The sequence below is a fragment of the Grus americana genome, chromosome 7 (assembly GCF_028858705.1).
Source record: "Grus americana isolate bGruAme1 chromosome 7, bGruAme1.mat, whole genome shotgun sequence".
NCBI lineage: Eukaryota > Metazoa > Chordata > Aves > Gruiformes > Gruidae > Grus > Grus americana.
Window position 1 is genome coordinate 33972992 of NC_072858.1, and position 15284 is coordinate 33988275.

Sequence of the window (15284 nt, forward strand, 5' to 3'; positions counted from 1 at the left end):
TCGCTGCCCTTGCTCGCCCGCTTAGCGGCTGCCTGAGCTCGGAAACCTCCTCTGGAGCCGTAGCTAACTACAGGTTCGCTCGTTACCTCGTAACGCTTCGAACCTTGGTATTAAAGTTCAGCTGCGCTCAATGGAGGAGGCCAAGAGCAGCGTGGAAGGGGTGACGTGCCAGTCCCACCAGTGTTAACGCCTCCCAGGATCTTGTGCCTGTTAACGTTGTCTAGGTCTGTAGCTCCGAAGGCTGTGCTCTGTACTTATCAAATGATATGGGGCTGGAGTTCCCTCGCATTACTAATATCAAACGTTGTGGTTTTAGATAGTAGGGCTCCTGCTGATGAGGAACTACATAAAACACCCTACTCATTAGTTTTTTCAATTGCTTGGAGGGGCTTTCTTCACAAAAGCATCTTTTTCCTTTGAATAGACGCCTAATCATACTTTGGGATGTAGTTTTTCTATTTGGAACTCTGAAAAAAAACCCTATGTTTTTTGTTGAAAATGATACGTGTTCCACGTGACATCCTAATTATGTAAGACAAAACTAGCTTCCAAAGACCTGGCATAATTTCAGTGACTTGACTGCGTTCAGGACAGCAACTGTTCACCCACATGGTTTTTTTGCCTGTTCATTTCAGGGATAATCAGCAATGGATGATTACACGAAAATAGAGAAGATTGGGGAAGGTAAGTATGGAGAACCATGAGCCTTGTAATGCCCTGCAGTTTGTGTTATCAAGTGTCACAGAAGCTCCACACACTCTGGCTATTAAAGGAACTACTGAGATTCAACTTACTGGCAAAATAAGCCTGTGATTAACTGTGGTAATTATCTCTACATGTAAAAGCTTTCGGGCTGCCCTTTTGAAGATGACATGGTCTAGTTGAAACGACTGGTCAGTGTTGAGAAGCATCTGCCTTGACATTCATGGCTAATAGTGTAATTTTCCTCTGGGGGTGGGGGGTTGGGGTTCTGAGGCCTGAAACTAGCTTTTCAATTTAGGAAGCTCCTCCATTCCTTTGTATATGAACTTGTGTAGCAGTTGTTCCTCAAGCTGTACTATGTGGTATACTTATTTTGCTTGGAGCTGCTGGTAGAGAGTAGCAGTTTGTTGATTGTCCTGCTTGGAGTATACCCAGTCACTACGCTTGTCAAAGGAAAGACCAGATCATAAACCTCTGGAAAAGTGAATTTTAACAATTAATTTACTGTAAGGCATTAAGAAGATTGCTTCAATGCAGATGTTTGTCACAACTCCCCTTTCACTGGAAATCCAGCCTGTATTAAATGTAGAAGTCAGTGTGGTTTATAATGCTTTAGCCTTACGTAGATTTGCGAATTTGCACAGTGTGACTCTGAGAAGGTGCTCTCTAAGGTAATTGCAAAATGCGTGGGCTTGGACCTTACAACAAAGCTTTGTAACTGAAGCTTTGTGCACAAATTTTTCTTCCTGAAAGAAACTAGTTTGAGCTTAATCTGAGTGATTAATGCTTCACGAAGGGTGAAAGAGAATCCTGAAACTGTCTTGGTTTGTTGAGGGTTCTACTTCTGTGAACACTGATGATTAAAATAGATCATTGATTTGAGATTTACTACTGATTCCAATTTTAGCTTCTGCTGAGACTCACAGCACTGCCCTCTCTCCTGCACTGAGGAATGTGCTAGAGGTATTTCTACGGATCTGACCAATGATGGATAGCTCTCTGCAGAGAGCGCGCTACTTTTTTTGAAGCTAAACCTTTAACCTTTTAATATGATGTATCAATGGCAAAATCATAACCCCTTGGGATGAAGAGATATAGTGATCTTGCCTGAAAGTTAATCAACCCAAAACTTCAAATAGTATCTGATTTTAAAACTACATCTTCCAAATAGTCAAGTTTCACACTTAGACTACTAAGTGTGCTGTCCTAACAAATGATACTGTTTGAGTAGCATGCTTTAAACAAAACTATTGCATGATTAAACTGCCAAAACTAAGTGGCAGTTCATAATCAAGCCAAATAATTAAAAAATACTTGATTGCAAGGGCTCTTGCCTTTGTTAGCAATTCTTATTTGCAATGCCTTATCTGTACCTGAAGCTGGTATTTCCTACATGCATTTCACTGTCTTTTTGTTCAGGTACCTATGGTGTTGTGTATAAAGGTCGGCACAAAACCACAGGCCAAGTGGTTGCAATGAAGAAAATACGTCTAGAAAGTGAGGAGGAAGGTGTTCCATGTACTGCTATCCGAGAAATTTCTTTATTAAAAGAGCTGCATCATCCCAATATAGTCTGGTACGCATATACTGGTATTTAGCTAAACTCTTTGAAGGGCACTGGGTCCCTTCAGATAAGAAATTATTTTTCCACCAGTCTAGTGAGGGGAGAGCTACTCTGCTTAACATAGTGTCTGATTTGCAGCAAATAGCTATAGTCCCCAATCCTGTATTTATGCCAGCTTTCTAATTAAGGCTTCCTCGTGCTGCTTCTTCCCATTCTAGGAAGCTAACAAATTTTTGTTGATTTTGTAATTTATGTATATTATCTTCAGAGTGGTTATTGTCAGAAGGGAGACAGTGTACCTCACGAAAACTGGTTGAAGCTGTTACTTTAGACAGTTTCAGAACTTTGTCACCTTGGACTAGACCATTGGCCTTAGTGTTCTTATGTGAACCTCTGTCATCAATCACTTCCTTGCTGTTTTGTAGCAGAGATTTACATGTTGTGTTATGATGCTGTCAAGCAGGCACATCTGAGCCATGAGTAAAACTTCTGTTGGTGACTACTTGACATGTAGAATTGATTGCAGCTATTGCTCTCCCCCCAAAATATTTACCTGCTCTTTGATGCAGCAAAATACTCTCTCTTTAATGTGCCTTAAAACTGGCCAAGTTCCAGCCACGTAGTGTCTCAGTGTATGTATGCTTGGGTTTAGGAACCCTTATAATCTATTAAGGATGAAGGAGATACTTAAAAACCTGTGCAAGTCCTGCTGTGTCTACTAGGTTCCTACTTTAATATTCCCTTAAACCCTCCTAGTAATTCAGGCTCTGCTGTAATAAGCCAGCTTCAAACAGAAGCGAGTCATCAACCCCCACAGTCTTTTTTTAAAGGTGACAATATTTTTCCTCAGACTTCCTGTGTGTAATACTGGGCATGAGGGAACCTAAGTTTAAGAGGAAGCATATATAGGGTGTTTATTTTAGTCTGGCACTATCTCAGATATAGTTGATTTTCCAGGTGACAGTGTAACTCACTAAATCTGTTAATCTTAGAAGAATGAAAGCTTTCTAAGGCTTTTGTAATGGGAACCTGGAAATGTCAACTTGTATCCCCTGTTGAGAGGGGAAATGTGAGTCCGTGCATTTTGCAATGCAGCTGATCATATACTCAATTTTTAGTCTTCAGGATGTTCTTATGCAGGATTCAAGACTGTACCTTGTCTTTGAATTCCTTTCCATGGATCTCAAGAAATACTTGGATACTATTCCATCTGGCCAATATTTGGATCGTTCACGTGTTAAGGTAATTTCTTAATATAAGAGAAATTAATCTAAAGATGACCTACAAAGTTATGAGCAGCTCTTATTTTCAGTATAACTCCTTGAGGAGAAATGAACGGTTAAAGCAGCAGCTATGGATAATAAGATGAATGTGAGTTTTGCTCTCAAATGCCACTTCAAATTCTTTTAATTACTGAAATTAGACTGCCTTAAACTAAGCTTAATTAAAGAATTAATTTTTGTGGCTTTATGATTGATATTAACTCAATATCTGCAATGCTTTGGATCTCCATTTCCTACTACTATGTAGAGAGCTAATGTGAGGGAAAGCTTTGTTGCAGAACAACAACTTGTACTAAAGGTTATTCCTCCTTCTTTTCTTCTACTTCATCCTTTCTACAGAGTTACTTGTATCAGATCTTGCAAGGCATTGTCTTCTGCCATTCAAGAAGAGTTCTGCACAGAGACTTAAAACCTCAGAATCTCTTAATAGATGACAAAGGAGTGATTAAACTGGCAGACTTTGGATTGGCTCGAGCTTTTGGAATTCCAGTGCGGGTATACACTCATGAGGTGAGTGAGTTTGAACATCCTCTTGGTGATGTGGGCAATGCTTCCTAGCTTCCTGGAAATAACTGGATATGAAATGGCTAAAAAAGAATCATGGGGCTTTTGAAGTCATAAACTAACAGTATCAAAAAGTTATATTTTGATTTTGTTTCATTCAATGGCTTTCCATATCCCTGACTGTGGTTTTACTCTAAGGTTCCAAAGCATCTTATGAATCCCACCATTACCTTGACAATGAATCAGATGGGCCATAACTTGTTGCTCACTGTCTTGTAAGGACATTTTTGCTTCATAAAGTACTCAAGTTTGAGGGTTTTAGTGGCTAAGTGCTAAAGGCCTCCTGCTCTTTGGCAAGTACTGTAGGCAACTGCTGTGCTTGCAGTAGAAACTACTGCAATGGATTTTGTTACGATTATCTGTAAATGAAGTTTTAAACTAGTATTTTCACTAAAACTTCTAGCACCAGCTATTAACAAAAAACTGTGAATGCTGCTTAATAATGAAAGCTATTATGCTTGCAGTCAATTGGAGGACATGATTCTATAAACTTATGAAAAAATTTCCTTGTTCCATAGGTAGTGACACTGTGGTACAGGTCTCCAGAGGTGTTGCTAGGATCTGCTCGTTACTCTACTCCTGTAGATATATGGAGCATAGGCACCATATTTGCGGAGCTGGCAACTAAAAAACCACTTTTCCACGGGGACTCGGAGATTGACCAGCTCTTCAGAATCTTCAGGTATGTCAGGCTGAACCTTTCCTTGCTACTTGTGCAGCATAGCACAACAGTGCTGTGCATGTACTAAAACTGTAGTTGTGCATACAGATGTCAGACCAAACTGCTCAGTATTTTGTTTATGCTTGCACAGAGCTTTAGGTACCCCCAACAATGAGGTATGGCCTGAAGTGGAATCCCTGCAAGACTATAAGAACACATTCCCAAAATGGAAACCCGGCAGCCTGGGAACACATGTCAAAAACTTAGATGAAGATGGACTTGATCTGCTGTCTGTAAGTAGTCTGTCTGGTTAAAAACTGAACAGGTCACTTCAAACACTCTACATAAAGCTGTCTGTACTTATATCAGTCTTGGCTAGAATGAAGATATGGAGATCTTCAAACTATTAGGAGTGCTATGGGCTGTTTTTCTTATAGGACCGATGCCTTGTGCGACATTCATGTCTTTCACAAATAATAGATGACAACTAAACTACTTTTCTTCTAATTAAGCATTTATGCTTCAGCTTTTTTACATTAAAAGAAGCTGGGTACAACTTGAAAGTGAGGATGAGCTTTTACAAACAGGTTTAAGTGAAGGGTCCTGCCAACAAACTGTAGCTGTTGCCTTCCTGGTGCCAGCACTCATTATGAGGTGGCTATATGACTTGGTCCAGTTGGAAATGTTCTTTCATGGTAGTATGTGGATTAATCTTGGTGGGTTCATCTTGGTTAAGCTTTCATGGTGGTCTTAACTGAATAAGCAATGATGGAAGCAGCTGAATTTATTGATTAGCTGTTAAACCAGAGGCTTAGTTTAAGTCAGTCTGTAGTGTCTGTCTCAATTGCCTTTAAATCTTGAGTTAAAGTTTTTTGCTGTAGAGTATTAACTTTTAATTAGCATATTTTGTCAAGTGTGAGTTTACTTCAGTTCTGTGGCCATGCAGTTGAACTACCACACTAAGCTTTTACTTGACAAGCTCTTCACAGACTTTTCCATTAGTGCTCTTTCAGCTCATGTGCTGCCACTGCACATTAATTTAGATCACATCTTAGGTGTGATCTTAGATGTATCCAGATATAAGTATTGTATTAGCCTGAAGCTGCATTTATGGAGTGCACACTTGCATATGGAGGTGTGGGGTGAATGCTCTGTGTCTGAAGGTAAGCTGAAACTTCAGAACCATCTTGGTACAAGGGGAGCCTTATAGAGCAATTACCTGCGTAGCTGGCTTGTGTTTTTAAGCAGTCAGTCGTCTATTACCTGTATGGCTATAGCAAAATACTCTGAAGTAGTGTTACCCAAGAAGCTCAAATGACTGCAATTTCTCACAAGTTTTCTTTGTGACAACAGAGCCACAGTTCAGCCTAACAACCTGAACAAAACTTGTTAAACACATGGTTGGTTTGGATAGTTCTCTGAACCTTGTAGCAGTATTGTTTTAGAGATAACTGTCTTTACGCTGGGAATAATTCCTCTGTGTCCGCTGACAGCATCATTATTAAATCAGTTTGAAGTAGAATTGTTACTGATTGTATTTACAAACTAAAATCAACTGAACAGGCAAGTGAATCTTGTTGATAGTCATGCAACTGGCCTGCTAAGTACTCGTCTGAGCTTAGTTGTGGCCTCATTGTGTAAAACAAGTGTTTCGGGCTGCTGCTAGTAAAGGCAAAACAAAATTACTAGTTCCTCAAATGGTGTTAACACAATACTAATCTCAAAGCATTAAATTCTGTAAAATCTTGAAGAGTTTTTGCCTTAAATGTTGAAGTTTTAGCTTCCTATTAATGCCTGGTGACAGTGGAATGGCTGAATTCTTCGGCATCTGGAATCCATTTAAGTTTGCTATGTCACTTTTAAGCCAGAAACAGTAATACAACTTTAAAGGCAACAAAACTGAATATTTAATTCTAGAGCGCAAGCTCAGATGTGTCAATGAAAATATTTTCTCCTTCTATAGACTATTGCAGATGGGAATAGTATGTAAAACAGCTGTCTTTGAAAAGAGGTTGCATATTTTTTGTATCAAGACCAATTGCTTGAGTGAGGCTGTAAACTTAAGACCTTCATAAGCATTTCAGAGCACTTAATGGCTGTCATCAAAAGCTGTGGTCTATCAGACACTAAGTTTCAGGAAAAACTATGTTCCAGTCTCCAGCTGATAAAGTGAACATTTCTTTTCTGAAGGGCTGTAGTCCCATGCCACAGCATCCCTTCTTCAGAGAAGTTTGCCCTCTTAAATCTGAGTTGATTTTGAGAACCTTTCATATCAGTATTAGTTATAGGTTACTGTTATTCTGGGGTATAGCTAATGGGAACCTCATAATTAAGGTAAAATTGGACATGTGAGGTTAAATCTAGAGCTAGCATTGCATGTGGCAGGAGTTCAGAGAATATAAATGCAGATTCAGTGGTTTAAATTGACTTGGAAGATTCTCTGTAGGATGAAGTCTGAAGATAGTTAACTGACAAGACTGAATACTGAGCAGAGTAATACTGGTTAAGCTTTTTTCTGGAAGATAAATTTGTTGTAGAGATGGAAGAGAAGCAGCTGGTAGAATCTTGATTACTTGAGTTTAAAATCTATTCCTCTTTAAGGAGAAATAAAAGTAAAAAGACTTTGCAGATACTTTGCTAGTTTTAGGTCTAGTAGAACAGTGCTAATGCTTCATTCCTTTCCTCTTTGGCCCTTGGCTGTATGATATAAACTGTAGATGTGTTTTCTGTAAATGCGAGCAAACCAAATCTCTTGCCTGTTCTGGAAATTTCTGGGGACTATTTTGGTGGCTATGGCATCCCCTCTATTTGCTCTCATCAACTTTATTATTGAGGTCTTCAGCTGAAGTAACTTACTGCAAAGAAACTCAAGTTTTCAAACTCTGGGTTTCTTCAGTTCTACCTGCTTGTATATTACTTTCCAGTTTGGATTCTGTAACTGAGTGATCACTCTTGTATTTTCACTGTAAATAGCTGCACCAAGCTGAGTAGCTTCTTCAATGTCAGCTTAACAAAACAAGTGTAGGACCACTTGTCCTTGGAAGTGTGTTGGGCTTTAACAGCCTAAAGCTTGTTGATTTCCCTTAATCGAGAAGCTGAGCCTAATAATCATTGCTGCTTGATACCTGGTTCTAATTTAGTTCAGTGCCTGTGGTCCCCCTGTACACACATGGGCTTGGTTATTAAATGGCACAATAAATGTTTCTTCACTTCCTGAGATGTTATGTGTTACAACTGACTTGTAGGTGGAAATGACATGAGAAATCATGGAACACAGAGGGGAAACTTATCTTTATGGTTACTTGATTATTACTGTGGTTAAATATCTACCTATTTAATATGATTTTAGTTGTTATTTCATGAGGGAGTAAAGGTGTTTCCTTTTTCTTTCAGAAAATGTTAATTTATGATCCTGCAAAAAGAATCTCTGGCAAAATGGCCTTGAACCATCCATATTTTGATGACTTGGACAAATCTACTCTTCCTGCTAATCTGATTAAGAAATAATAGACCTTTGGACTAAATCAACCAGAGTGAAATAATTGTGATTACTTTTACTATTATGTCTGTCTGTAACTTGTATGTCTGTCTTTCTGCTCTAAAACTGTGCCTGTGTTTAGTTTGTTTTGGTTTAAGTGTTATCTAAATGTAAATATTAACCTTTTAGTGCTGAGTTCAAATACAATGCAAATATTGCTGCTGTTAATGCAGTGAACTTTCTATAAATAAAGCTTTAAATCCAGTGAAGGGCTGAACTTATTTCCAGGCTACAGGTGCTCTACAAAAGGGCTATTTTCTTTGGAATGTGCTGGTAAGATACTAGTCTGGAAAAAAAAAGGCAGCTAACCTAAACTGAATTGCTGTTCTTGATATGATATGAAATTCCTCTGAGGTTTGAGGAGTTTCAGTATAACGTTAGTTTAAAAATTTGAGTGTGGCAATCAATGTGCCAAAGGACATGTAAATGAGGTATTGTGAACTGAAGAATTGCAAATTACTACTTAAGCCAAGTAGATGGCCAAACTCATTTGAGGGTTTGAGTTTTTGAAGGTATTTGCAAGTCAGCCTTTAGGAAAATCCTTGTTCTGTGTGCTTCTGTTATCTTGAAGGCTCAAGAATTTACCTAGACATTGGCGTGTTAACTTGTGACTTGGCATAGTTCCAGGTCTTGGACCAGGTAAGGTATGACACATCTTAAATCTTACATAGACTCTCTATACCAATGTGTAACTGCTTACCAGGGCCCCCTCCAACTGCTAGTGGCAATGTAGTTCTCTGATTCTTATTAAAGGTAGAGCCCCCTGGATTATGCTTGAATTTGAAAACTAGTCTGCCTTCATATAGGAATAGTTGAGTAAATGTTGACTTAACATGACTGCTAAGAATTGTAATCATAGACTGAGATGCTGCATGTTGATAGACTCCTGTGATTAAAGCAGGAGCTTTCTAAAGCTCCTCAGCATGTAACTTTGTAGGTGAGAGTACTGTAAAAAGTTCAAAACAATTCACAAAGGTATGTCCTAATAACTGATTGTATGTTAGATTCCCTTTATCCTTGGCTTTCAGATACATCAATAGGGACAGGGTGCCCATCTCTCTGAAGTTTTATTGGATCCAAGCACCACGGTGCTCCTTAACTTGCTGGTTAGGGGTCAAAGCTTGCAGCAATGTGTGGAATAGTAATGAAGGTATTTAAGTTTCTAATTCAGGCATGTGAAAGGAAAACGATGGAACTCTTCATGAACAATAAGGTTTGTAAGAGCCCTGTCCTACAGCTGCTGAAGAGTGAGACTTTGAAACAAAAGTGGCGGAGATGATGGCATTCTGTCCTTCACCTGCTTATTGTGTCTGCCGAGGAGTAGCTGAGAGTAGTAATGTTAGACCTCAGCTTTGTTAACAAGTACTGGGTTTAGATGTAAATACCAGTTGGGGTGTTAGCATTGTTCTCTGCAGAGTGGTTCTTAATCTCCAGAAGTATCTGGATGCTGTCAGCTTAATGGAATTATTCAGTAGTGGAGAGCCAGAGAGGAGAGACTTCTTAAAATTGCTTGTACAGAAACTTACTACTTAATTGAAGGCAGAGGGGAAGATGATTGCTATGACTGACTTCTATTAACACCAGTGGCAGGATACAATTTCAAGACAAATTAAGCTAGGGACCTAATTTATCTGCTGTTGAATGTAGTAACTTGATACAAGCCTTACAGACCAAGTGATAGTATTGCTGGTGCTAGCTGGTTACCCTGGTGTAGAAAAATGAGGGGAACCTGCTAGCAACTGCTCTGAAAATCAGAAGTTAATCTGTTTAAGCAAATACTGGGGACTTTAACATTTGGTTTGTCTCTTTGTATAGACAGACTTAAAGCTCTTTGTGTGGAGGAGAAGACTTCATTTGGCAAATTCAGATTTTTTTTTTATTGCAGTACTAATAAAACCCTATTTTTTGTCACGTAAGTACTGGTGTCTCAGTTTCATGTGATACAGTGAATGCTTTATCCTATCTTAACTGAGATTTCAGTACTAAAATTTCTAAAGAAAGATTTTTAAATAATGATTTACTACAAGTCTGTAATCTTTCTTGTTTACCCAGGCACTGTTATGACTGGTGGTGTAACACAGCCAGCATTGTAGCTCTGAATGAACTATTATCGTGCTCCTAGCAAACAGGACAGAGAAGGGAGCATAGCGCTGTCCATCTGTGTCTGAGGTCACATAAGGTGGTGAATATCATACCCAAAGACATGACTTATTTTAATAGCACCATTCTGAAATACAGTGCGAAGTTATCAGTGATGTGAGTAACTTAAGGAAAAATACAAAGTGTGGATGATGTAACTGACCTGCTGTCTAGACCTAGTATGTAGAAAGCTTGTGATGCTCAAGTTTTGGCCATCTGAAATTCCATTTTATACTGGTGCCTTGCACTCTTGGGTTTACCCCATTGTGGCTAATAATTAGTGGCCCTATTTACTGATAGTGCTTTGGCTGTGTATTGTGGGAATGGAATTGCTCTAGTACAGCACTTGTCCTTCAGTTGAGGACACTAGTGCTTGGCAGGGTTTCACTGCTTCCTAATTTTTATTAGGATGTTTAGACAGTTGAGTTGTACTAAACTAACAGTTAGCTATGGGCCCACCAGGCACTGGGCAGCATATTTTTCATAGCTGCCGGTGGAGAATGATTAGCTGAAAACAGAAAATATTGTACCCTTTCTGAAGTGACTAGAAGTCAATGCATTAAGAGGTTTGTTCCCCCTATATGTGCAGTAGATATAGTGCAAGTTACTTAATTATTAAGTTAAGTGCCCACTTATTTCCAGTAAATAATGTAACTATGTTGAATTTAAAGTTACCTTTATGTGCTTCTGTAGTGATAGTGAGCCTCTCAAAGCTCCACAAGCCTGTAATAGCTTTCTTCTAAATGTGGTAAGAAGTGGGGGTAGAATTACTTTATTTCAACCAAGAGCAGACTGCTTTTAAATAAAGTTCTACAATGTTGCACCAATATTACCTCTGGGGCTATGGCTGCTGCTCAGTAACATGTTTCCTAGAGCACAGGCAAACCCTAGCAAGGAATGATAAACTTAATATTTTACTGAACTTGCTTGTCCTCCATCCTATTAAAAAGTAGTTCAGATGAAAAAGTTTGTGTATAAGAATGGGATTTCACACAGGATCAAATTAGGGTTTTGGTGGCTTTTAAAAGTTTCAGAGTGCTAGCAAGCTTTGTTCTGTTCAAAATAGCCAACCACCTACTAGATACTTGTAGACTCGGCTCAGCTGCTTTTATTTTACTCAGACATAATTCATTTTAGTGAGAATATGGTATTACCATCTGCTGCTTTTAAAATAAGTGGCTCTTAAAAAAAGATTTTACAGGGAACAAAGAACAGAACAACTTTACTTTCTAAATCCTTGAATGGGGTGAATACTGTCAAAGCTGGTGTAAAAAGAAACCTGTACCTCTTCACGTGCTGGTGCAGATGTCGGGGTCAGAGGTGGTCCTTCCTGGGCCAGTACTTCCAGCAATGCCTTTATGCTGCAGTGTTCAGTGAATCCATCTTTTTAATTTGAATGGGTAGAGCAGGGTTAGCTGACAGGCATGCTCTGCTGCAGACTTAACCTGTTTCAAACAAAGTTTCATTTACAATCTGTTTCTAGTGACTTATCTTATAGGTGTTTTCCTATTGTTGTTTATGCACCTTTATGGCACCTGGAGATGAAACAGTGTAAGCAGATACCTTTTCCTAAAACTACTGCTACCAAACATGCAGAACTCATCATTTAATGCATTTTTTATCTAGATTCTCTCTCATTTGACATTCCCTAGCAATTTGATCATAACTGTGGTATCTTTCTTGTCTTGAATATTTTTGTCATGCATCAGCCACTTCTAGAGTCATGTTTGCTTTTGAAAGTGTAAGTCTCTAATTTTCTCAGAGGCTCTCACTCTTAAAGCTCACTGGCTGTGTGTGCTGTTACAAATCATATTCTCTGCCCAGTATCTACTGGAGTAGGAAATACCAGAAGTTTCATGAAAGAGAAGATAACCTTTCAGGTAAAGGCAAGTTCAGGAAGATTAATACCTAACACTTCCCACCCATTAGCATGTGCCAGCTTAGAGTAGCAGGCAGAGAGAGGTCTTGTGATTTGTCTGGAGAACAAATTTTCACTCAAGTCCTGTAGTCCAACATGGTGGTGTGCTGTTTTTTTTCTTGCTAGTGAGGAGAGCCAGGAAGAGTTCTTGGGGGGGGGGGGGGAGGAATCTGAAGTAGGAAGTCTTATTGGTGGGAAAGAGGGTCTTTCTAAGGAGGTAGGAGGCTGCTCAAAGCACAGCACAACAGAAATCGAAGCACCAGAAATAACACAAGAAGAAAAGAATGATCTGAAGGCAATGAATAGTGTGAAAGACATGAGAAGCTTCATAAACACTTTCTGAATGGAGAAAGCTTTCACTTTGAGACTTGCGCTCTTTCTGGTCTAAACCTGATGTCGGAACCCTCCTAAAGGCAGTGTACCAGAATTGATCTCTAATTTAGAAAAGAAAAAATGTACTGTTTAAATCTCAGCAGGACCCAGGAAGCACCTCATGGAGGAAAGACTTTTTTTCCTCTGGAAAGTAGAAGCTACTCAGAGGTGAGTCAGGAACTTCTTCCCCTCCTGAGCTGCCCTGGCTTTCATTCACCAGCCTTGTGCTTTGCTTGCCCAAATGGGTCTGTGTGCTGTCTCTGGCACCCATGCTGCAGAGGCTGACCTCTGCTCTAACCAAAGCACTGTCTGGTCATGGCTTGGTCTGACATGACGGTTCTGAGCCTGGTCAGCAAGTTGCAGCTGACTTATTTGGAACCTGTTGACTCTACCAGGCCATCCAGTAATATTTGATTTAGAGGGAGGAAAAAAAAATCAAACAACCTTCATCCACAATTTACCTACCTACCCAGCTCTGAAAGAGCAAGGCTAAGCCTGGTATCTCATGTCCCTCACTAAGCAGATACTAGTTGCACCTAGAGGGTTTGATAATATCAACCTTGGGTGCTGTAGAAATACATTGTCTGTCCTAACCCAAGATACAACTAGTGGTAACTTGTCAGTACTAGGAAAGGGCTTTTCTCAATTTTGAGCTGTTAAAGTACTCAATACAAGTGCAGTTACTAGAACCAGAAAAGTGTATTTACTGTGCCTGGCAAAGCAGAGTCTGCTGGAACACCACACGATTTGCCAGGAAATGAAAATCTTACCTGCTGCTTTACACTATGTGTGGAGTTAGTGCCTGAGGGAATAAGGTTAAGGTAATGATGTTTGTGACGAGAGGAAGGAGGTTAATGATTAAAAAAAGACCTTATTAAGTGAAGGAAAATGCTGCACACCTCTGCACAATTAAAATTGGAAAATGTCCCTTATGAATAAGTTGGTTTCTGAAGACTAAAGCTGCTGTTAACTAAATCAATAGAGCAGCTCAGGGAGGTACCAGGTTTTTAGGGGCTGAAGAGACACTGCCTTGGGACAGTTCTGCAGCAGCTGGTAAATGCATGTTTGATCCAATTCCTATGGTGCCAAAAGAGGACTGACTAGCTTTTCACTGCTGGGTGTAGGTCTCCTTTCAGTGTCTGTATAATCCGTTTTCTCCAGGATGGAGGGGATGTCAAGCTCCTGTGACATTGTTAAAAAGGATCATGTAAGCAACCTCTCTCTCTCTTAGTTATCTAAGGAACCATCTGTTTGTCCTGGAACATGCATTACAAAGTGCTCCTTTGCTACTTCATCTGTTGAAGCATAGGGTAGATGTAAGGTTTATATTGGCCCAGAGGAGATGGGAAATGTACCTGCTGGAGTCAGAAAGGAGATCTCTATTCAGCCAGATTGCAACTGCATTTGCTATACCTAAAATTACTTTTAGCAGCAAGCAAAGCTTCTGCAGCAAATGATTGAGAACTTACTAGTGTTCCCATATCAGTATGTGGGGCTACTTCTGAATAGCCAGTTTTGAACAGCAGTATTTCCTGCTTGGTGTTTATAGGCCTGCATGAAGACATAGCACCGCTACTGGCTCCATTTGATTTTTTATTTTGCATCAGCTTTGTAAAGACCAAGTGAGACTAAGGAAACACTGATACAGAGGCCATACTTCATTAAGCTTGACTATTCATTCTCAATCAAGCTCCTTGCCTTATTTTCTGACAAGCTGCATCGATTTATGGGGTAATGTAAAAATTTCCCATTGCTTTGACCACCAGCTGCTCTGGTTTACATTTGCTGTGTCAATGCCTGATTTCAGGTAATGACTCTTGGTTTTGTTTCCACTGTATTCCTCTATATTGTCTCCTCAAGTCTAAATGTCAGCAGGTTACTACTGGGTGTTCACCTCCACGCATATTTTACTTCAGCATGGTCTGCTGTCTGTTTTAATATATTCTCATTGTGTTTGAATCAGTGGTCTCTATTGATGCTGCTGCTGCTAACTGATTGATTTCAAACCTATATATCTGGTATAGGTGGCTGTCTGCCTTTAATGGAAGAATTGGAAGTGGTAGCTGGTCTCGCCTAGTGGCTAAAGTGACAGGTATTATGCCTTTGGGGATAACTAGTGGCTTTTCAGGATTAGATATATTCAGTCCTTTAAATTTAGGAAAAGCATTTTGTGGACATCTATAGGGTTTAGACTAGACTGTTGGAGGAGGTTGTTTAAGAAGATATTTTCCCAAACTATTTTGAGTGGTAATCTATTGAATTTAATTTTTAATGGTCCTACCTACAACTCACAAAATATCCAGTATGTGCAAGGCAATGTGTCTGTGACAGTCAAAACCTGTGATCTTAGTAACTGGAGGAATGCACTTTTCCCATGACAGCTCAGACTTGCTGAGCAAGCAATGCCCCATGGGCCCTTCTAATCCAAGTGGGGCTAAAGGAGCTTCCCTGGGTTTCTTGTTTGCTCTGCACCTACTACTTTTCTTTGTACAAAACCCATTAACTATCACTTCTCCAGCCAATTATTAGTCTTTCAGAAGAGT

The 15284-nt window shown here is 39.5% G+C and overlaps 2 protein-coding genes across 5 annotated transcripts in view; one reads left to right on the top strand and one right to left on the bottom strand.

Annotated features, from left to right (window-relative positions):
- Window positions 1-15284, bottom strand: part of RHOBTB1 (Rho related BTB domain containing 1) — a 140383-nt gene that overhangs the window by 52532 nt on the left and 72567 nt on the right. For all 3 annotated transcript variants that reach the window (XR_008577941.1, XR_008577940.1, XR_008577942.1), the window contains exon 14: window positions 11737-11896. The gene's annotated coding sequence lies outside the window, so the exon portion shown is untranslated. The remainder of the gene's footprint in view (window positions 1-11736; window positions 11897-15284) is intronic.
- On the top strand, window positions 595-10225 carry CDK1 (cyclin dependent kinase 1). 2 transcript variants are annotated; one of them, XM_054832592.1, is made up of 7 exons: window positions 595-684; window positions 2122-2278; window positions 3385-3508; window positions 3889-4059; window positions 4632-4795; window positions 4926-5067; window positions 8168-10225. In XM_054832592.1, exons 1-7 carry the CDS (start codon window positions 648-650, stop codon window positions 8279-8281), a joined length of 909 nt encoding a protein of 302 aa, XP_054688567.1. In that variant the 5' UTR covers window positions 595-647; the 3' UTR covers window positions 8282-10225. The 2 variants fall into 2 exon arrangements, with proteins under 2 accessions (XP_054688567.1, XP_054688568.1); XM_054832593.1 differs by having other exon boundaries at window positions 684-822.

Excerpts from the sequence above, each read along its gene's own strand:
- CDK1 (XM_054832592.1), top strand. The coding sequence starts at position 648 with ATGGATGATTACACGAAAATAGAGAAGATTGGGGAAG. Across the intron at positions 3,509-3,888 it reads TGGATCGTTCACGTGTTAAG|AGTTACTTGTATCAGATCTT; the intron begins GTAATTTCTTAA and ends TCCTTTCTACAG. Across the intron at positions 4,796-4,925 it reads CAGCTCTTCAGAATCTTCAG|AGCTTTAGGTACCCCCAACA; the intron begins GTATGTCAGGCT and ends ATGCTTGCACAG.